This window comes from Oncorhynchus mykiss, chromosome 2 (genome assembly GCF_013265735.2).
Source record: "Oncorhynchus mykiss isolate Arlee chromosome 2, USDA_OmykA_1.1, whole genome shotgun sequence".
Classification (NCBI taxonomy): Eukaryota; Metazoa; Chordata; class Actinopteri; order Salmoniformes; family Salmonidae; genus Oncorhynchus; species Oncorhynchus mykiss.
Window position 1 is genome coordinate 40,306,797 of NC_048566.1, and position 22,905 is coordinate 40,329,701.

General features: G+C 41.3%; 1 protein-coding gene across 1 annotated transcript; it reads left to right on the forward strand.

The window, feature by feature from the left end:
- The first annotated feature begins 2,381 nt into the window (after positions 1-2,381).
- Positions 2,382-12,467, forward strand: galr1a (galanin receptor 1a). The gene is made up of 3 exons (XM_021562443.2): positions 2,382-3,406; positions 3,650-3,715; positions 10,639-12,467. Exons 1-3 carry the CDS (start codon positions 2,732-2,734, stop codon positions 10,954-10,956), a joined length of 1,059 nt encoding a protein of 352 aa, XP_021418118.2. The 5' UTR covers positions 2,382-2,731; the 3' UTR covers positions 10,957-12,467.
- The last annotated feature ends 10,438 nt before the right edge of the window (positions 12,468-22,905 follow it).

Below are 22,905 nucleotides of genomic sequence, written 5' to 3' on the forward strand. Positions count from 1 at the left end.
TATGAAAATACTAGGGCTGTCTAAAGTACATTCTCCTTGTGTTCATTGAATGAAAGAGTGCAGTAAACGATGACATTCAGCTAAATGAAGAATAAGCTATAGTTTATAAATCTACTTTCCCTTGTCCAGAAGTATCGGACAACGCAATAAAGTGGTCCAGGTGCCTGTATTTGTGGAAGCATGTCAGACACAATGCCTTCGTTGTCTGTGAAGCAAAAGGTCTTGAAGTTCTGACTCAAGTGGCAGGTTTACTTCTTTCTGCCTTTGTGGTTGATGACTCTTTGCTGATGTGGGTTAACAGCTGCCATGATTGGGATGATATGAGTGCTGTGTGGAAATGTGTGTTTGGGTATGCACTGATAGTTTGGTCGCTAGCTGGACTGAGAAAAGCCACTCGACTCTGACCCAGGACAATGAGGGAAATACACTCTACCTTGCATCGTGGCTCTGTTGCCATAGCTTCTAGGGCAGCGCTCGCTGAACTTCTAGGTCCATTCTACTTCATCTCCCAGCTTAGGCCAGAGCCGTTGCACTAACACAGGTATAGGAAAAGGAACGTTCAGAATGCCTGGATGTCCTGAGAAGAGATGGTGGTCAGTTCCATCTCAAATCCAGTTATAGCATGGTTATTGTTGTTCTTTGATATCCTCATGTATACTGGTAAAACATACCCCAGAGCTATATGACACCTCAACAATAGGCTACAGCAGGGTTTTTGTGTCACACTGCCTAATCTTAATCAACAGCCACAATCTTGAACAATAGGTCATAACTCACAGAGTACTATAGAGTCCCATACGCTATCAAGGAACTGTACAAGTCCCACATATAGTGTGTTTGTTTGCATGCATGTGTGTGCATGTGTGTGTGTGTCCGTGTGTGTGTGTGTGTCCGTGTGTGTGTGTGTGTGTGTGTGTGTGTCCGTGCGTGTATGTGTGTGTGTGTCCGTGCGTGTATGTGTGTGTGTGTCCGTGCGTGTATGTGTGTGTGTGTCCGTGCGTGTATGTGTGTGTGTGTGTGTGTGTGTGTGTGTGTGTGTGTGTCCGTGCGTGTATGTGTGTGTGTGTGTGTGTGTGTGTGTGTGTGTCCGTGCATGTGTGTGTGTGTGTGTGTGTGTTTTAAGCATGATCCACCAGTCATAAATCTCATCTGTGCTGTTTAGTCCTGCACACATGTGAGAATGAAGGGAGTTCCCAACTGAAAAGTGACATTAACCAGAGGGCTGTAACATCAATTAGTAAATTATATGGCGAATGGAAGCAAATTGAAGGATATCAAAGACAACTGAAATGATTTGTTCTAGAGAGCACACTTTTCTTTGTCCTGATGCTGTTCAGCAGAGGAGGAATGGCACCAAGATGTGGCCATCCAGTGGGGAGAACATTGGGGGATAAACTAATGGGCTATTATGGATTCTGTATCTTTTTTCTGTAAATGCCTCTCTCATAAAGTAGCCTGTCCCTAAATACAAGCTCTAGGCCTAAGGCCAGAACAAGAGCCAGGCACAACCATTTGCCATTATCAGATAGGAGCTAATGCTTGTTGTTTTTTTTAAAATAATACTTTGGGATGAGATAATGTTTGTCGGGCCTGGCCCACTAAACCTAAGCACAAATCCAGCACCTTGTTTCATAAGCCAACAGCCCATTTCATAGAAATTATGAATGCCAACTACACTGAGTGTACACAACATTATCAAGAGAACAATTAATGCTGAACAATTAATCAAATGGCCACCGGAACTATTTGCATTGAGCCATGGATTGAGACTTGGATTGTGTATGTGTGCTATTCAGAGGGTGAATGGGCAAGACAAAATATTTAAGTGCCTTTGAACGGGGTATAGTAGTAGGTGCCAGGCTCACCGGTTTGAGTGTGTCAAGGACTGCAACGTTGCTGGGGTTTCACGCTCAAAAATGTTCCATGTGTATCAAGTATGGTTCACCACCCGAGGGACATGCAGCCAACTGTAGGAATCTTTGGAGTCAACATCGGCCAGCATCCCTGTGAAATGTTTTTGACACCTTGAAGAGTCCATGCCCCGACAAATTTAGGATGTTCTTAGGCCAAAAGGGGGGGCAACTCAATTTTAGGACGGTGTTCCGAATATTTTGTACACTCAGTGTATATTAGACTGCTGTTAACAATTGCAATCACCCCACATGTTAGCCTAGAAGAGAATGATGTCATTCGATGTCTTATACATCGCATTGTGCATAATTATGGCCACGAGAACGTGGACAGGCCTAATTTAATTTTGGAGTGCTTTTTAGTACATCTTGGGCGGTGGTACTGAAAGCTGACGTGAGACGCGCAGCCCAGCCCCTTCTATAATATGTAGGGGGAAATAGGGCGAGGAGGGATTTGAGCGAAGCCATCCAGCGACTGAGGACGCATCAGGTGGAGACAACAACTGCATTACGCACCAAGAATATATAGAACAGTACACTCTGGGCAGCTAACTTCAAACATATTGACAAAATGTCTCATAAAAAGTATCTTCACTTACATTGTATCGAAAAACAATGAGGAACATTGCAACGAATTGAGATACAATATTGTGTGATGGCTGCATTCAAGAGACTCAAGAGACTTTGAAACAAATTATACTTTAATTATCTGAATAGGCAAAAACGCCTGCCAGCTAGTGTCAAACGCCCCTGGAAGACATAAGAAGGCATTTGTGCCCCCTTCACTTACATTTGAAAATATTTCAGCACTAGAAAAAGTGATGAACTCGTCAGGTTTGGACAACCTAACCGAATTTGCACCATGGTATGTCAACAGAACGGATGTCGAGGAGGAAAATCCGAAACTTTTGTTCGGGATTGGCATGGACAACTTCATTACGCTTTTGGTTTTCGGACTCATCTTTACACTTGGAGTGTTGGGAAACTCCATGGTTATCACGGTGCTAGCCCATAGAAAACCCGGAAAACCACGGAGCACCACCAACATATTCATCCTCAACCTTAGCATCGCCGACCTGTCCTACCTGCTTTTCTGCATCCCCTTTCAGTCAACTATTTACATGATGCCGACATGGGTTCTAGGTGCCTTCATCTGCAAGTTTATTCATTATTTCTTCACCGTTTCTATGCTGGTCAGTATTTTCACCTTGTCCGCAATGTCGGTGGACCGCTACATTGCCATTGTTCACTCCAGAAAATCGTCCTCCATCCGTGTGTCAAAGCACGCTTTGATCGGAGTGGTGGTCATTTGGATACTCTCTTTGGCCATGGCAGCGCCAGTCGCGGTCATACACAACATATACCAGAGAGACGAGAATCACACCTATTGCTGGGAAGTGTGGCCGGATCAAAACCAAAAGAAAGTCTATGTTGTTTGCACGTTTGTTTTTGGTTATGTATTGCCCCTGTTGCTGATTTCGTTCTGCTACGCAAAGGTAAGCAAGCAATCCTGATTTATTTATTATTGATAGATAATTGTATTCGCAATGAGTTATGAATGCCTTTACATATGTCCATTTCTGAGTTTGGATAATCTAAAATGGGGATAACTAAGACATAAATTAGATAGCTTTTGAAAAGAAATTATTTCAGTATAATGTTATTAAATATTTTTTTTAGAGTATAGGCTTTAAATAGTCGTTTGGTATGTCATCACACAATTCTTTATTCATTTTCAGGTTTTAAATCACCTGCACAAAAAACTCAGAAACATGTCCAAAAAGTCAGAGGCGTCGAAAAAAAAGGTATGTAAAAACCATTCATCACGTTTACATAATTACTGTTGATGGTGATCATTCGTTGTATAACGTACAGCCCCACACATGCAGTATGTTGGAGTATTACAGTCTCCCACACCAGTTGTCCAGGCGCAGTCTAGGATTTAAAACTACAGTCTGGGATTGAGGAAGCTGTGCATGGTAATTTCAATTCTTAATATTTACTTAATGATTCTTGAAGAATATAATTTATACATGTCTCACGAGCTTAGCACTATGACCCACTATGGCTTTATCATAACCCAAAATATAAGGTTTTATTACGTGTTTACAAACACAAAGAACGTAAAGAAACATTGTATCGCTTGAAAATATGGTTTAAACTATATCTAGGAGTTTAACTGTCTTGGCCTGTCAGTCCTTGCATTTAAAGAGCGTTCTATGATTTCGAGGGGAGTTACGCCTCATCACAGCTCAGCTCTATGGCAAACAAGGGACGGAGACCCTGTTTTGTTGTTTTTTTTAAATGTTTTACTTTAATACTTTTTCTATACATCTTGTCTGGAACTCCAGGAGTCTAAAAACACTGTTTGGATAAGATGTTTTCAAAGATATAATCATATCATGCAATGTTCAATGTGCAATGTCCAATCCCTCTTACTTTTCAATGTACTTTATGATGATGTTTATAATGATGTTGATTATCAATTTGGTTCAAGTCGTTACACAATCTCAATGTCATTTGAGAAAGCCCGTGTTTAGTAATGTGCCATTTTCAGAGACATTGTGTATAGAAGCATAGAGCCAGAGGTGTCATGCCCAATATCCGTTTTGTCCGGTTTTAAAACATGAAATATAAATGGTTGTTGTTTCTCTGTAATACCACTAGCCACCTAGAAATGTTATGAAGTTGGCTTTAGCCGGCACAGATAAGTTCCTTATCTCCCAAACTCATAACTAGCTACCAAGAAGCCATTTCATGCTATCAATCAAGTTAGAGTAGCTATCTTGTCTATCTTAGCTGACATGTTTTCTGGCAAGATTGGTAGACTTTAGAAAAACAAGCAATAACTACATGTACTGAACAAAACTCACACACCTTTCAATCTTTTACCCAGATTTTAGCAGAGATGCAGAGAAGCATACATTAGTTTCTTTAAAAGAAGAACCACAGACAGCTCAAGAGGTATGCTTAGATATGCAGCCAAATATACACATTATTGACATAGAATGAATCATAATGATTATGGCTCTAGATGGTAGGAAAAAGCTGTTTCAGGTGTTTGAAAAGGGCAAACATCTCCAACCTCCGGCCCCTCCAGACCACCCCTATGCCATTATCACGTACTTTGTGCCAGCTCAGATTTTTTGGGGTGCATGATTCACCTGCATAGAGCGGCAACATATACCATGGAAGAACCAACATCCCATTGCCAGTTTTGTAGGCAAACATAGAAGTCTAGCGAAGAAAAATAACCGATCAACTTAGTCAGTATTGTAAGTTGAATATACGGCACTTGGTATCGGCGGTACATTCCATTTACAATGTCCCTGAAGCGTCTGTCAATTACCACACTTGAGTGAAGCAGCAGGGTGGGAAAGTGCAATCAAACTGGACTTTCAGCCATTACTCTTCTTAATGGCCATTTGCCTGTCTAAACCAACCCGCTGCTGCTGCTCGCCTGGCGCTGACCGTCTGTCAGAACTGTATCACACACCAAGATATGGGCCTCAGAGATCTATATTTGTTCTAGCCAATATGCTCCAAATAAACGGTTCAGTAGTGTCCTCAGATTTTTTAATACATTGGCTCATTGGTGTCGGCCATTACAATATGCCCAGACATGGGTCCATATGGCTTACACATAACTAAACAATAACATACTAATGATGGTCTGAACCAAGTGTTTACAAAAATGTATTCTCATTTTGTCACATCTAGACAGTTTCAATGTCATTCAATAAGTATAAACTCTGATTACTGAGATATTTGTCTACAGGAATAGCTTCACTATAATCAGGTTCCATCCAACCTTTTCATGCGAGTAAAGTACATGTCGGATAAATGACACAACAGGCCTGATGGAAACGGCTAATTTGTCGGTAAACTTTCCAAATGTCAACACAACTAAATACTTCAGACAAGGTGGGATCTTTTTGTGTCAGTAAAATCAATTATGCGAGATACGCTTTTAATAATAACCATCATATCACGTAATCGCGTGACTCCATTACATGTTGTGTGGTCCTCTCACTACGACTTATTAGGCTACAAATGAAATAAATTATGATGAACTTCACCGGGTGGTAAAAGTGAAAGGTGATGAACTTGATGCTCCTTTCCAATAAATATCGAGGGTCTTTTTCTGGTGACATGATGACCGATGCTTGGCTGCTATTTGACAAATAAAAACAATCTCGCTATTTTTTCCATAATAATCTCATCATATAGGCTATACCCGCATTGTATCTGCAAGCTGTTGGCTAAGGCGCATGTGCCAATACCAGAGGTGGCACATTCGCTATATAATGCAATTTATTAAGAACACCTTCCTAATATTGAGTTCCACCTCCTACCTTTGCCCTCAGAACGTCCTCAATTCGTCGGGGCGTGGACTATACAAGGTGTCAAAAGCGTTCCACGGGGATGCTGGCCCATGTAGACTCCAATGCTTCCTACGGTCGTGTCAAGTTGGCTGGATGTCCTTTGGGTGGTGGACCATTCTTGATGCACACGGGAAACTGTTGAGTGTGAAAAACCCAGCAGCGGTGCAGTTCTTGACACAAACCGGTGGGCCTGGCACCTACTACCATACCCTGTTTAAAGGCACTTAAAAACATTTGTCTTGCCTATTCACGGTCTGAATAGCACACACACACAATCCATGTCTCAATTGTCTCAAGGCTTAAACATCCTTCTTCAACCTGTCTCCTCCCCTTCATCTACACTGATTTGAAGTGGATTTAACAAGGGATCATAGCTTTCAACTGGTTTCACCTGGTCAGTCTATGTCATGGAAAGAGCAGGTGTTCATAATGTTTTGTACACTCAGTGTATGTATGCATGTGTGTGTGTGTGTGTGTGTGTGTGTGTGTGCGTGTGCATGTGTGAGGAGTAGGAGGAGGCTGGCCTCTATCTCCAGCCATCAGTTCAGCAACTCCTCCAATGCTGTGAAACGACGCAGCTGGGAGGAGCAGCTGGGGAAACAATGCTACTATCGCCATTGTTATAAAACGTCTCCACTTATCAGCCCTAGGTACACACAGAAGGAGGACAGGGTCTTTATAGACTGCCGTGTGTGGCATCCAAGTGAGCATGACAAAAATACGTATTTTCAACATCTTGTCCTCATAGGGATCTCTCAAAAGCTCCTGTAATCCCCTGTAACAAGCGTATTGAGTAAAAAGAAAATCCACTCCTGAAAAATAATCTTGACAATGTGTTTGGATTATTATAAAGGGAATTGTGACACGAGGCCAGATGAACCTGGATTTTTGTATCATGCCCTTGGTTATAAATGTGATGTGTCATATGAATTCCAGTACTTTCTGACACTTCATAATAAACATACTCAAAGAAATTAAATGTCAACAGACGGTTGTTAGCGATTGCAGTCTTAAAAAAACATCTTAAGGCTGTTCTGCAAAAAAAATGTGTTCCCTGGAGTAGGAAACGGGTTTGATTTTGATTGGCATGCCACTATGTTTTAATGAATTCCCTACGTAGGAGGTGTGAGGTACAGTTAATTAGCAGATTTAACAGTTTTACCATTCATTTAGGCATTTAAACAGCACACAGGAATTGTTATGGATGCCAATGCTGGACTGGTTCTTCCAAAAACCTCTAAATATGGAGCTAAAGCCCTTTAATGTGAGGATGGCAGAGGGGAAGTCACAATGTTCTACCTCCACTGTTTCACTTCATTGATTTGGTCTTTTGGAGGATTTTTAGCCCCTTTGACTGTGTGTGTGTGTGTGTGTGTGTGGGGGGGGCGTGTTTGTGTGTGTGTGTGGGCGTGTTTGCGTGTGTGTGTGGGCGTGTTTGTGTGTGTGTGTGGGCGTGTTTGTGTGTGTGTGGGCGTGTTCGTGTGTGTGGGCGTGTTTGTGTGTGTGTGTGTGGGCATGTGTGTGTGCTGTACTATACATACAAATTCAGATTCCTCTTATATACCATATACAGTAGCTTAAGAGAGTAATTTATATATTTATATTTCCATATATGAGCCCAAGAACTATTTACAGATTCACAAGTTGTCACTGTCAAATTAGCTGTGCTCGGTCTTCAAGAGAAACACCACATAGACTCAAACAACTAGACACATATAACAGTGCAAGGTTATTTCCGTTTTAAATTTGGGATTTGACTGTTCAATGAGTAATTGAACACGGCACATACCAATTTGACAGCTCTGAATGATTGGGAGTTCAGTATACAGTCAGTTCTGTTAGTCTTCAAAGGAGACCTGGAAACAGGTGAAAGGGAGATTTTTTATGTGGCTGTGCCTTTTGCAACAATGTGGTTGATATTGATTTTGGGCTGGTTGTAGTGCTAAATGGTAGGCGTTTGAGCTGGACTTATGTACATTTTCATGATGCCACCAAGCTTACTGAAAACCTCAGTTCATCAATTCATTACTTAGTTACATCTACCCCTCTGTGTCTGTATGTCGTTCTGTCTTTATACCACGGGTCTGTTTTTAATGGTCTGCGTTCCTATCGGTCTTTGACATATATCTTTTTCCCTGCCATCCCTCCCTCCTTTTTTCTCAACGTCATTTCCCAGTTTCCTGTAAAGCTCCACCCTGTTAGTGGGGCTCGGGGACTGCTGTGGCAGGCAGACACTCGAGCCTCCCTTTTACCCAAATAAGCAGCGGAAAGCAAGCAGACACATTTGTAAACATCTCCAGCCCAGCCCTAATGCCTTTTTAGTATGTTCCCGCTCTTTAATATACAGTGCCTTGCGAAAGTATTCGGCCCCCTTGAACTTTGCGACCTTTTGCCACATTTCAGGCTTCAAACATAAAGATATAAAACTGTATTTTTTTGTGTAGAATCAACAACAAGTGGGACACAATCATGAAGTGGAACGACATTTATTGGATATTTCAAACTTTTTTAACAAATCAAAAACTGAAAAATTGGGCGTGCAAAATTATTCAGCCCCCTTAAGTTAATACTTTGTAGCGCCACCTTTTGCTGCGATTACAGCTGTAAGTCGCTTGGGGTATGTCTCTATCAGTTTTGCACATCGAGAGACTGACATTTTTTCCCATTCCTCCTTGCAAAACAGCTCGAGCTCAGTGAGGTTGGATGGAGAGCATTTGTGAACAGCAGTTTTCAGTTCTTTCCACAGATTCTCGATTGGATTCAGGTCTGGACTTTGACTTGGCCATTCTAACACCTAGATATGTTTATTTTTGAACCATTCCATTGTATATGTTGCTTTATGTTTTGGATCATTGTCTTGTTGGAAGACAAATCTCCGTCCCAGTCTCAGGTCTTTTGTAGACTCCATCAGGTTTTCTTCCAGAATGGTCCTGTATTTGGCTCCATCCATCTTCCAATCAATTTTAACCATCTTCCCTGTCCCTGCTGAAGAAAAGCAGGCCCAAACCATGATGCTGCCACCACCATGTTTGACAGTGGGGATGGTGTGTTCAGCTGTGTTGCTTTTACGCCAAACATAACGTTTTGCATTGTTGCCAAAAAGTTCAATTTTGGTTTCATCTGACCAGAGCACCTTCTTCCACATGTTTGGTGTGTCTCCCAGGTGGCTTGTGGCAAACTTTAAACAACACTTTTTATGGATATCTTTAAGAAATGGCTTTCTTCTTGCCACTCTTCCATAAAGGCCAGATTTGTGCAATATACGACTGACTGATTGTTGTCCTATGGACAGAGTCTCCCACCTCAGCTGTAGATCTCTGCAGTTCATCCAGAGTGATCATGGGCCTCTTGGCTGCATCTCTGATCAGTCTTCTCCTTGTATGAGCTGAAAGTTTAGAGGGACGGCCAGGTCTTGGTAGATTTGCAGTGGTCTGATACTCCTTCCATTTCAATATTATCGCTTGCACAGTGCTCCTTGGGAAATCTTTTTGTATCCAAATCCGGCTTTAAACTTCTTCACAACAGTATCTCGGACCTGCCTGGTGTGTTCCTTGTTCTTCATGATGCTCTCTGCGCTTTTAACGGACCTCTGAGACTATCACAGTGCAGGTGCATTTATACGGAGACTTGATTACACACAGGTGGATTGTATTTATCATCATTAGTCATTTAGGTCAACATTGGATCATTCAGAGATCCTCACTGAACTTCTGGAGAGAGTTTGCTGCACTGAAAGTAAAGGGGCTGAATAATTTTGCACGCCCAATATTTCAGTTTTTGATTTGTTAAAAAAGTTTGAAATATCCAATAAATGTCGTTCCACTTCATGATTGTGTCCCACTTGTTGTTTATTCTACACAAAAAAATACAGTTTTATATCTTTATGTTTGAAGCCTGAAATGTGGCAAAAGGTCGCAAAGTTCAAGGGGGCCGAATACTTTCGCAAGGCACTGTATCTCCCATGTTGTGTGCTAATTATTTAACACAACGGTAAATCAATCTGCAAGCCAGGAATGCAGGGGAAAGGCAGAGCAGGCCAGCAAGCATGAAATTGGCATTTCAGCTGACAGGTGCCACCATTAACTCTGCTAGTTTTGGCAAAAGACATGAGAACATCCCAGATTCTACTGAATGATAATCTCATAAAGAGACAAGGTTATACATGTCACATGCTTAGTGGACGCACACCGTTATAACAAACAGACAATGTACTGACATTAAAAGATGCATTTAGATTTATTTTTATGAAAGATAAAACTGTAGTGGACAAATGCCACCCTTCATATTTGGAGACCTCTTACCCTGTGCCCCCCCCCCCCCACTCCCCTCTCTCTCCCCACTAGACTGCCCAGACGGTTCTTGTAGTGGTGGTGGTGTTCTGCCTGTCATGGCTCCCTCACCATGTGGTCCACCTGTGGGTGGAGTTTGGCAACTTCCCCTTGACCCAGTGGTCCTTCTTGTTCCGGGTGGCGGCCCACTGCCTGGCCTATAGCAACTCCTCCGTCAACCCTGTCATCTATGCCTTCCTCTCGGAGAACTTCAGAAAGGCCTACAAGCAGGTGTTCAGGTGTCAGATTACCAACTCCCCTCTCAACGAACTCAAGGAGTTCCGCAGCAAGGTGGACAACACACCACCCTCCACCAACTGCACCAACGTCTGATTGGAGGACACCGGGTGCCAGCTCAACTACGGCCATGATGATTGGTTGTTTTCAAGGGGCCTTCTGAGACATATAATGCTATGAGATTCCATGTTTCGATTCAGAGATTGTATGAAGACAATATGAAGAAAACTGGATATGCACTCAAGGTCCACATAGGTCCACATCAGCGCTGTTCCATCATCAGAATGACGCCACACCAGACGATGTGCCATACTGGACATACGATCATATGTGTAGTGAGCATCTCTCTTCCTTTCCCTTTCTCTCTTGCTCCCTCTCTCTCCCTCTATCTTGCTTTCTCTCTCGTTCTCTCTGTCATTATCACAGGAAGATTGCTGAGTCTGACTCTCAGGAATGGAAAGAATGTGGACTTTGATATTTCACTGACCCTCTTCTTATAAATCAAAACTGTGAATGTTTGGTAATTTGCCTTCTTATATGTGCAGATATTTTGTGCATGTGCATATTGTTGGTCCTTCTTAACGCTCTATTTAGGCTGTCTGAAGTAGCTATTGAAATGAGCGTCTATAATATAGCTTCACTACACATTAAAGCCTGAGGTTACTGCTGTATATTGTACATAGTATCCTATCATGGAGTAGTTTTGAATTGTTAAAAAAATATTAGCTATTGCTCTATTAGATATTGCTCAGAATATAAAAAATGCACACAGTGTAATTTTCTCTTTAAAGTTGAATATTTTTTGAAGAGAAAGCATTTTGTTGTTTGATTGTAATGGCCAATTCTCTTGTTGCGAGTTGCCAATATGTATACAAGGGACATGTTGTCCGTATAACTTAAACCTGTCTTGCCATCTGTAATACAGAGTTTTCAATGGAGAAAAAAACACATGTTGGGACTTTTAATAATACTATTGTATAAACTATTTAAAAATACTATAATGTGTAGTCAATATAAGCCTACTTTATCTTATTTATTAAATTGGTGTATGATATGGAAAGCTTAAGTCCATGTTTTCTGGCGTATTGTTTTGTGATGACTTTGGCTTGTACATTACAACTTGTACAGGTACAGTATGTGGTTTTATCTTAGTGCTAGATCACTGAGCAACCTTGCTTCAAAGGCATTGTGTGGGATCTCGTTACCCTTTGACTTCCATTTCCCCTCATCATTACAGAGTAAACGAAAGAAAAATCTTCAAAGATCAGAGACTGACAAGATTTTGTTTGTCGCTTACAATCAGAAGTAAAGAGAAAAAAACATAACTATTCTCCCAAAAGTACATCCTGCCCCTTTTCACAGCTAATACCACATCCATGTTTGATAGTTTAGTATATGTGAGAGAGATTTGAAAAAGTCACTTCTCATTTTATGTGTCGAAAGCTAGCTAATACTCTTTAAATATTTAAATATTTTGTTTGGTTAACATAATCCAATCAGGGATTGTCTACTCTATCAATCAATCAATCAAATGTATTTATAAAGCCCTTTTTACATCAGCCGATGTCACAAAGTACTGTACAGAAACTCAGCATTAAACCCCAAACAGCAAGCAATGCAGATGTAGAAGCACGGTGGTTAGGAACTATTCCCCAGAAAGACAGGAACCTAGGAAGAAACCTAGAGAGGAACCAGGCTCTGAGGGTTGGCCAGTCCTCTTCTGGCTGTGCCAGGTGGAGGTTATAACAGTACATGGCCAAGATGTTCAAACGTTCATAGATGACCAGCAGGGTCAAATAATAATCATCACAGTGGTTGTAGATAGAGAACAAGAATGAAACAGTAAAAAACAAAGAACATGGGAGCGACAGCACTTTGGTTATTTCGATCCATGGTACAGGACAAAACTATCTAATACGGATTTGTATATATTTCAGTACTGCCATGGGAAACTCACTTTGTGTTCATTGTACGGTGTGTGGCTTTCTCCATAGCGAGGCACTGTTGCACACTCTTACTTAGCATAAACAAATATCAGTAATGAACATCTAGAATGGGTTAGGTTTAGGCATGCTAATAAGTGGTTAGGGTAAGTGGTAGGCAGGGTAAGGTTAAGTTTAGGTATGCTACTGTAGCAAGTGGTTAAGGTAAGTGTTTTCGGGTTGGGGTAAGGTTAGAAAACAAGAACATGCATGGAGTGGATACTTCTGCTACTCACAGATTGCAAATCCTGCAATTTACATTCACCACAACCAACCAACCAACCAAAACCAACCAACCAACCACCTTGCAAAGCAATGTGACTCTTGTCACATTTTCACTCACCACCACATAAGGACGTCCGCAAATGTACAATTACACTCAAACTCAGCTGCCCATAGAATCGTTGGAACTACTAATTATTTCACTTTGTATTTACGGATTAATGCAACCCAGAGACTACCAAGTGATAATCATGTTAAATTATTCCTTTTAATCCCTCATTATCAGTGTGTTTAATATTAATGAAGACTCTCTTGAAGAATTAAGACTCTTGATGATTCTTTCAATCCCCCACAATTAGTTTCTGCTCCAGAACACAGTGAATCAAATGTTAATTTTCTGAAATGGAAGAAACTTTCAACACGTGTCACTCTGTAAAATATCTATCCGTATTTGAATTTCTAAAATGTTTGGGCCAATGTGAAAGGCTTATTTCTTGTGCCATATTATGCTGGAAAAAAAATCGACACTTGTATAATTTGCCAATGCGGTGCTTATACGTGTTCATATCACATTAAACTGTTGATCATGTTGTGACAAGCAATACGTTTCCTCATGAAAAGACTCACTTATTTAATTTGTTGTATTTTTGTCTACTATGAACATACAATATACAGTATTGTGATGAAGGTAGATGTTTTGGAATTTCACCATCTCTATTTCACTTTTATTCCCTCAATCAAGTCTTCATTTCCATTGAAGTAATAGGTAACAGCTGGCCCATGAGAGAAGAATCAATTTCCTGAATGTGGCATTTGGCTAATGTGCTGAATTGGACTGTTTAGCCCAGGCAATGGACCACTGGCATCCCTCAGAAAAGATTGGTTTGCAAGGCATGAATACAGAATGTGCTTATCTTTTTGCACTAGAAAGCAACCAATCATCAGCCACATCATCCAGCTCCACCCAGTTCAGCAGGAATAAATGTCTCACATCAGAAAGCGTGAAAAATGCCATATCTAGTACTTAGTAGTCTTAGTAAACACACTTGGAGCACAAAACATACATAAAACATTAAACATGAAAACAATCTAATCCTGGAAGCATAGCCCTCCAAGAATGTGGAGATGAAGTTGATACCAGAACCACTTTTTCTTGCAAACTTTTTGTGGTGAATCATTTTGTTGGTAGCATGCTCCCTTTCAGGACAAGAAACACCACTAGCTCCCATCCAAATATACTCTTTATCCTTACTCATAATCTTCTTGGCTAGCTATTTTACTACCTCTTACTTTTAAGGGTCACCATGAGTCATCATGCATGGGTCACCATGCTCAGCAATAAGAATAATAAATAATGCTGTTCCCTACAGATGTAGGATCTTAATTTGATCAGTATTGTCACAGCATAATCCTGCAGCAAATGGATTTGAACTTTTAGTCCATAATGTTGCTTGAATAGTGGTTAGGCTATTAGCCGGCCAAAATTAGGCTACATGAAAAGTGCAATACTGCTAAAATAACCGTGTGCTAGTGCAGGTTTTCAGTGAATTTATGCAAATCACAAAACTCATCTGCATTTCCTGCGGCTCAGGAAAATTCTGCTACAAAATAAGATCCTACATCTGTACCAAATTTATTAGGCAATAAATGAAACTCTTTAATCATGCAGAGAACATCCATGGTTCTAGCGTAAAGTACTGTATCAAGGTCACTCTTTTTCTCAAAAGCACAAACACTCCAACCACATCTTGTACAATTGATTTTGGAGGACTGAGATATATGTATTTAAACCTGAAGAGGATGAAAGTAAGGGCTATTATTGACTATTGTTGAGGGCTTTACCAGTCAAACCTGGTTTCATCCTGGGTATGCTTTTGGGATACGTTTTTTGGTACAAGGTCATGTTCTTTCTACCCACGTTGAGGTACAAATATTAATGTGTAGTTAAAGTATATTTTGCACATTTTGTGCTTTCGTGGATGGGCTGGTATTTTGTGAGTTGATAAGATATCTGCTCTTTGAATTCTAGTTTATCGACCCAGCAGGTAGATAACAGCTGACTAAACAAGCAATCTGCTCCCTCCCTTGCATGTAACATATGCTAGCTGTATGTGAGGGCTTTTATCTCACCCACCCACTTATGTTTCCACACAGCTTTGACTATTTACTTATGATTAAACAGCATCTGTACTGTCCTGGAGGGCAAACTACCTGCCCTCCAGGACACCTACAGCCCCCGATGTCACAGGAAGGCCAAAAAGATAATCAAGGACAACAACCACCCAAGCCACTGCCTGTTCACCTCTCTATCATCCAGAAGGCGAGGTCAGTACAGGTGCATCAAAGCTGGGACCGAGAGACTGAAAAACAGCTTCTATCTCAAGGCCTTCAGACTGACATAGAGTGGCTGCTGCCAACACACAGACTCAAATCTCTGGCCACTTTAAGAAATGTAATAAATTGATTTAATAAAGGTATCACTAGTCACTTTAAATAATGCCACTTTAAAAATGTCTACATATCCTACATTACTCATCTCATATGTATATACACTGTATTCTATACCATCTACTGCATCTTGCCTATGCCACACGGCCATCGCTCATGCATATACACTGCTCAAAAAACTAAAGGGAACACTAAAATAACACATCCTAGATCTGAATGAATGAAATATTCTTATTAAATACCTTTTTCTTGACATAGCTGAATGTGCTGACAACAAAATCACACAAAAATTATCAATGGAAATCAAATTTATCAACACATGGAGGTCTGGATTTGGAGTCACACTCAAAATTAAAGTGGAAAACCACACTACAGGCTGATCCAACTTTGATGTAATGTCCTTAAAACTAGTGAAAATGAGGCTCAGTAGTGTGTGTGGCCTCCACGTGCCTGTATGACCACCCTACAACGCCTGGGCATGCTCCTGATGAGGTGGCGGATGGTCTCCTGAGGGATCTCCTCCCAGACCTGGACTAAAGCATCCGCCAACTCCTGGACAGTCTGTGGTGCAACGTGGCGTTGGTGGATGGAGCGAGACATGATGTCCCAGATGTGCTCAATTGGATTCAGATCTGGGGAACGGGCTGGCCAGTCCATAGCATCAATGCCTTCCTCTTGCAGGAACTGCTGACACACTCCAGCCACATGAGGTCTAGCATTGTCTTGCATTAGGAGGAACCCAGGGCCAACCGCACCAGCATATGGTCTCACAAGGGGTCTGAGGATCTCATCTCGGTACCTAATGGCAGTCAGGCTACCTCTAGCGAGCACATGGAGGGCTGTGCGGCCCCCCAAAGAAATGCCACCCCACACCATGACTGACCCACCGCCAAACTGGTCATGCTGTAGGATGTTGCAGGCAGCAGAATGTTCTCCACAGCGTCTCCAGACTGTCACGTCTGTCACATGTGCTCAGTGTGAACCTGCTTTCATCTGTGAAGAGCACAGGGCGCCAGTGGCGAATTTGCCAATCTTGGTGTTCTCTGGCAAATGAAAAACGTTCTGCACGGTGTTGGGCTGTAAGCACAACCCCCAACCCTCATACCACCCTCATGGAGTCTGTTTCTGACCGTTTGAGCAGACACATGCACATTTGTGGCCTGCTGGAGGTCATTTTGCAGGGCTCTGGCAGTGCTCCTCCTGCTCCTCCTTGCACAAAGTCGGAGGTAGCGGTCCTGCTGCTGGGTTGTTGCCCTCCTACGGCCTCCTCCACGTCTCCTGATGTACTGGCCTGTCCCCTGGTAGCGCCTCCATGCCCTGGACACTACGCTGACAGACACAGCAAACCTTTTTGCCACAGCTCGCATTGATGTGCCATCCTGGATGAGCTGTACTACCTGAGCCACTTGTGTGGGTTGTAGACTCCGTCTCATGCTACCACTAGAGTGAAAGCACCGCCAGCATTCAAAGTGACCAAAACATCAGCCAGGTAGCACAGGAACTGAGAAGTGGTCTGTGGTCCCCACCTGCAGAACCACTCCTTTATTGGGGGGTGTCTTGCTAATTGCCTATAATTTCCACCTGTTGTCTATTCCATTTGCACAACAGCATGTGAAATGTATTGTCAATCCGTGTTGCTTCCTAAGTGGACAGTTTGACTTCACAGAAGTGTGATTGACTTGGAGTTACATTGTGTTGTTTAAGTGTTCCTTTTATTTTTTTGAGCACTGTATTTATATGTACATATTCTTATTCATCCCTTTACATTTCTGTGTATAAGGTAGTTGTTGTGAATTTCTTAGATTACTTGTTAGATATTACTACACGGTCTTAGCTAGAAGCACAAGCATTTCGCTAGCCTCGCATTAACATCTGCTAACCATCTGTATGTGACCAATACAATTTGATTTGAACACGGCACTGTTTGGTTGAAGACTGCTGCCACTGTTTTGCCAGCACAATTATGACTCATATTTGACTATGCACCGGGTAGGGGAGCGTTTGTACACACCATGTTATGAGACTGTAAACATTTTAGAGATGCTGCCCTCCAAAGCTAATTAATATGAATAACATCATTAATCTGTCTCCTGTGGAATAAAATATATTAGCTAAGGGATACTCTGAACAGGCAATAAATATACTTACCGATGAGAGCTTTCTCCTAAGGATAATGGATAACAAGGATTATCTCTGGAAAGTCTGAAATATGTTTGGTCAATATTTACAATACTGGCAAAAAAGGGTGAGCTGCAGGGTGTATTTTTGTACAAACTCAGTTTAGACCAGGTTTGGGCAATAGTAATGAATAAAAGTGTATGTTTTTGGTGTATAAAAAGTAATGAGCAGTAGGGTGGAAGTATTATCAGACACTGCATTCCAACTAAGAATATTTGGAGTCAAATGAGGGCAGGGCTGTTTTGTTTTGTTTTGTGTCCTGTTACAAAAAAAACAGTGAATCGCATAAGCCACACACACACACACACAAATCAGAGCATTATAATGGGCAGAGACACAGGTACAAGCCCCACATTAGAGCTGCGATAACAGCACAAGTTACTGTATTTTATCATACAAGTTTGTAATGATGTCAGAGGACCTTCTTGCAAAGGAAGATGGATTTGAAAACGAGGAATCCAGCACAATGAAGACTATGAATTTTGGGGGTGGTGTTGGTGCTCAACTCTCTCTACATCTTCAGAGGTGGAAGAGGCCCTCCAGAGCTATGTGTCTGGGGCTGCTGCGTGTTCTCCTAATGGTTGGGATCATAGGACTGACTGTTCAATAAAATGGACTCCTTGGTCAGTACTATCATGCAGGGAAACACCAACAGGCCAGATTCAACACCCTCACGAATGAGAGAGACCAGTTACAGGAAAGTTGAACAAACTGGACTTGGAGCTCAATGGAAAGAGGACGTTTGGAGAATCCATCTACTATCTCTCTACTGAGAAGAAATCCTGGCAAGAGAGAAGACAGGACTGTCAGAAGAGAGGGTTAGACCTGGTGATCATAACAGCGATGGAACAGGAATTTATATATGGATTCAAAGCATTTCTGAAAGTCTGGATTGGCCTGCATCACATCAAAATAGAGGGAGACTTGGAGTGGGTTGATAGCACATCAGCTACAACTACATATTGGATGAAAAATGAACCCAGTAACTATGACGTTCGGTGATATGGAGTTGAATTTGGATATCCATGTAAGAATATATATACAGTATATTTTTACATTTCAGTCACTTTAATCATTTGTTTCAGTCATTATATTCATTATGCAACATTTGTACAAACTTAGTTGAGATCAGGTTGTGGGCAATGGTAATTAGTAAAATGGACTAAAACCTGTCTTGCATATGTTTAGAAAAACATGGCACATAACACCATAAATATATATACACACTGCATTCAGAAAGTATGCAGACGACTTGACTCTTTCAACGTTTTGTTATGTTACAGTCTTATTCTAAAATTGATTAAATAATTTTTTCCCTCAATCTACACCTAACACCCCATAATGACAAAGCGAAAACAGGTTTTTACAAAAAACAGAAATACCTTACTTACATAAATATTCATACCCATTGGTATGAGACTCGGAATTGATCTCAGGTGAATCCTGTTTCCATTGAACATCCTTGAGATGTTTCTACAACTTCATTGGCCGCATGTGGTCAATTCAATTGATTGGACATGATTTGGAAAGGCACACACCTGTATAAGGTCCCACAGTTGACAGTGCATGTCAGAGTAAAAACCAAGACATGAGGTCAAAGGACTTGTCCATAGAGCTCCGAGACAGGATTGCGTCGAGGCACAGATCTGGGGAAGGGTACCAAAACATGTCTGCAGCATTGAAGGTTCTCAAGAACACAGTGGCCTCCATCATTCTTAAATGGAAGAAGTTTGGAACCACCAAGACTCTTCCTAGAGCTGTCTGCCGAGTCAAACTGAGCAAGCGGGTGAGAAAGGCCTTTTTCAGGGAGGTGACCAAGAACCCGATTGTCACTCTGACAGAGTTCCAGACTTCCTCTGTGGAGATGGGAGTTTCCACCTTTATGGTAGAGTGGCAAAACGGAAGCCACTCCTCAGTAAAAGGCATATGACAGCCCACTTGGAGTTTGCCAAAAGGCACCTAAAGACTCTCAAATCATGAGAAACAAGATTCTCAAGTCTGATGAAATCAACATTGAACTCTTTGGCCTGAATGCCAAACGTCACGTCTGGAGGAAACCTGGCTCCTACGGTAAAGCATGGTGGTGGTAGCATCATGCTGTGACAATGTTTTTCAGCGGCAGGGACTGGGAGATTAAGCACACAGCCAAGACAAACGGCCTTAAGCACACAGCCAAGACAACACAGAGTGGCTTCGGGACAAGTCTCTGATTGTCCTTGGGTGGCCCAGCCAGAGCCCGGACTTGAACCTGATCGAACATCTCTGGAGAGATCTGAAAATAGCTGTGCAGCAATGCTCCCCATGCAACCTGACAGAGCTTGAGAGGATCTGCAGAGAAGAATGGCAGAAACTCCCCAAATACAGGTGTGCCAAGCTTGTAGCGTCATACTCAAGGAGACTCGATGCTGTAATCGCTGCCATAGGTGCTTCAACAAGTACTGAGTAAAGGGTCTGTATACTTAAGCAAATGTGACATTTTAAAACATTTTTTTTTATTTTTAATTGCCACATTTTATAAAAACCTGTTTTTGCTTTGTCATCATGGGGTATTGTGTATAGATTGATGAGAAAAAAAAACAATACATTTGAGAATAAAGCTGTAACGTCACGAAATATGGAAAAAGCCAGGGGGTCTGCATACTTTCCAAAGGCACTGTATATACTGTGTGTGTATATATATATATATGTGTGTGTGTGTGTTAAGTGTGCCTTGAATTCGAAATAAATCACTGACAGTGTCACCAGCAAAGCACCCCCACACCTCCTCCTCCATGCTTCACGGTGGGAAGCACACATGCAGAGATCATCTGTTCACCAACTCTGCATCTCGGCGGTTGGAACCAAAAATCTCACATTTTGATTTATCAGACGAAAGGACAGATTTCCACTGGTTTGTTGTCCATTGCGTGTGTTTCTTGGCCCAAGCAAGTCTCTTCTTATTATTGGTGTCCTTTAGTAGTGGTTTCTTTACAGAAATTTGACCATGAAGGCCTGATTCACGCAGTCTCCTTAACCAGCATGGCTACCACAGCATTCTGCAGCGATACATCATCACATCTGGTTTGCACTTAGTGGGACTATCATTTATTTTTCAAACAGGACAATGACCAAAAACACCTCCAGGCTGTCTAAGGGCTATTTGACCAAGAAGGAGAGTGATGGAGTGCTGCATCAGATGACCTGGCCTCCACAATCACCCGACCTCAACCCAATTGAGATGGTTTGGGATGAGTTGGACCGCAGAGTGAAGGAAAAGCAGCCAACAAGTGCTCAGCATACGTGCTAACTCCTTCAAGACTATTGGAAAAACATTCCTCATGAAGCTGGTTGAGAGAATGCCAATAATGTGCAAAGCTGTCATCAAGGAAAAGGGTGGCTACTTTGAAGAATCTAAAATATATTTTGATTTGTTTAACACTTTAGGTTACTACATGATTCCATATCTGTTATTTCATAATTCTGATGTCTTCACTATTGTTCTACAATGTAAAACATATTCAAATAAATAAAAACCCTTGAATGAGTAGGTGTGTCCAAACGTTTGACTGGTATTGAATATTCAAGTTCCTGCTGTGCATTTGATTATCAGATGTCCATGTAAACAGCATTATTAGTAAACATTTATGTTCTTGCAAAAAAAATCAACTTTTAATTGAACACACAATGTGCTGCAGTCTGTTCACTCTGTTGAATTATTAAATGATAATGCTCGAGAAGCCGGAGTTTGGAGGATATATTGGCACAGGTGTTGTTAGGCCAGAGATAAAGTCGAGGGTTGGCATATATCCTCCAAACACCGGCTTCGAGGGCATTATCACTTTTACCAACATATTAAAATAATTATTGACATATTTTCATTTAAAAATGAGATTGTTTAATTTATTCATACTATTTCATCCTTCCACAAGATATAGTCCCGACACAAATCTAGGGTTGCTAGAGACGCGACCCAGTCATTCAGTGTTTTTGTTCTGTGTCTATTGACGCGACCCAGTCGTTCGTTCTAAATGTTCTATTACTGACTGGCAACGTTCTTATCCCTTGCTTGCTAGCTAGCCAACTACGGCTGATTTACAATCATGTCAAAAAGTGCAGCGAGAATAACATCAAAGTAGTCGCATTTGCATTTGTTTAATCTGTTTTCTATTGACATTTATTTTGATACATCCATGAGGCAATGAGGCGCGATTTTTTTGTATATTATATAGTATATAAATATAAAAATGATGCCAGCTGATTCATGATTTCGACTGGCTGAGAAACTTTGCCTGCCTGTATGTCTCGTCTCGTTCATTACTATGGGACAGCAGAAGATCGAATATTTGAATATTGAAACAATGTTGCAAATGTCGGACAGACAGACATCAACGTCTATACAAATCTCTGCTGTTGAAAATGAAATGTTAGTCTAAAAGAAATGTGAGATAATGTCTAGATGCTTTTTATAGTGGAGATCAAGTTCATAAAGTGCCTGTCTGGGCCGATGAGACAGTGGATTGCGCAGCCAGATGGAACAGAGTAAATAGGTATTATGACGTCATAGATTTAGCCGGTGGCAATTTGTGAAATAGACACCAGCTGGAAAGCGATTTTAACCAATCAGCATTCAGGATTAGACCCACACGTTGTATAACACTGGACAGAAACCTGTCTTGATGTCTTTAGAACTAACCGCAAAACATGGAACAGAACTTTAGAATCTGAAATGTGTGATCCATGAAGGATTCTGCAGAGGGGCTGCCCAGAGTACACAGGAAAATTGTTGTCCCTCTCCTTCAGCGAAGAAAAAAAACATGTACACAGTTGTATGTGCACAGATATAGAAACAACAGATAAATGCATATTATTTCAAATAGATAAGACCGTAGAGTTTCAGGCCTCAAGTCTGATGTCTGAGGTCACAGTGATCGTACAAGATATTTGCTCTGCCAAAACACCCCCGGAGCAAAAAAACTATTACTCCAACAATGCCACATTTCCCAGAAAGACATTTGGGAAACAACGTGTGTCCCCAACCTGATGGTGCACTCAGTCAAACCTACCCTTTGCTCATAACAGTTTGCTTTTTCAGACTTTCCTTTTCCCCTTTCAGAGACCTAAACCAGAAATTAAATTAAATCAAGGCATAACATTGCATAGATATGTTGTGCATATTATGTGGTTCAATTGAACTACATGCATTCAGTTTTTAATTAACACCATAGGTTTCATACTC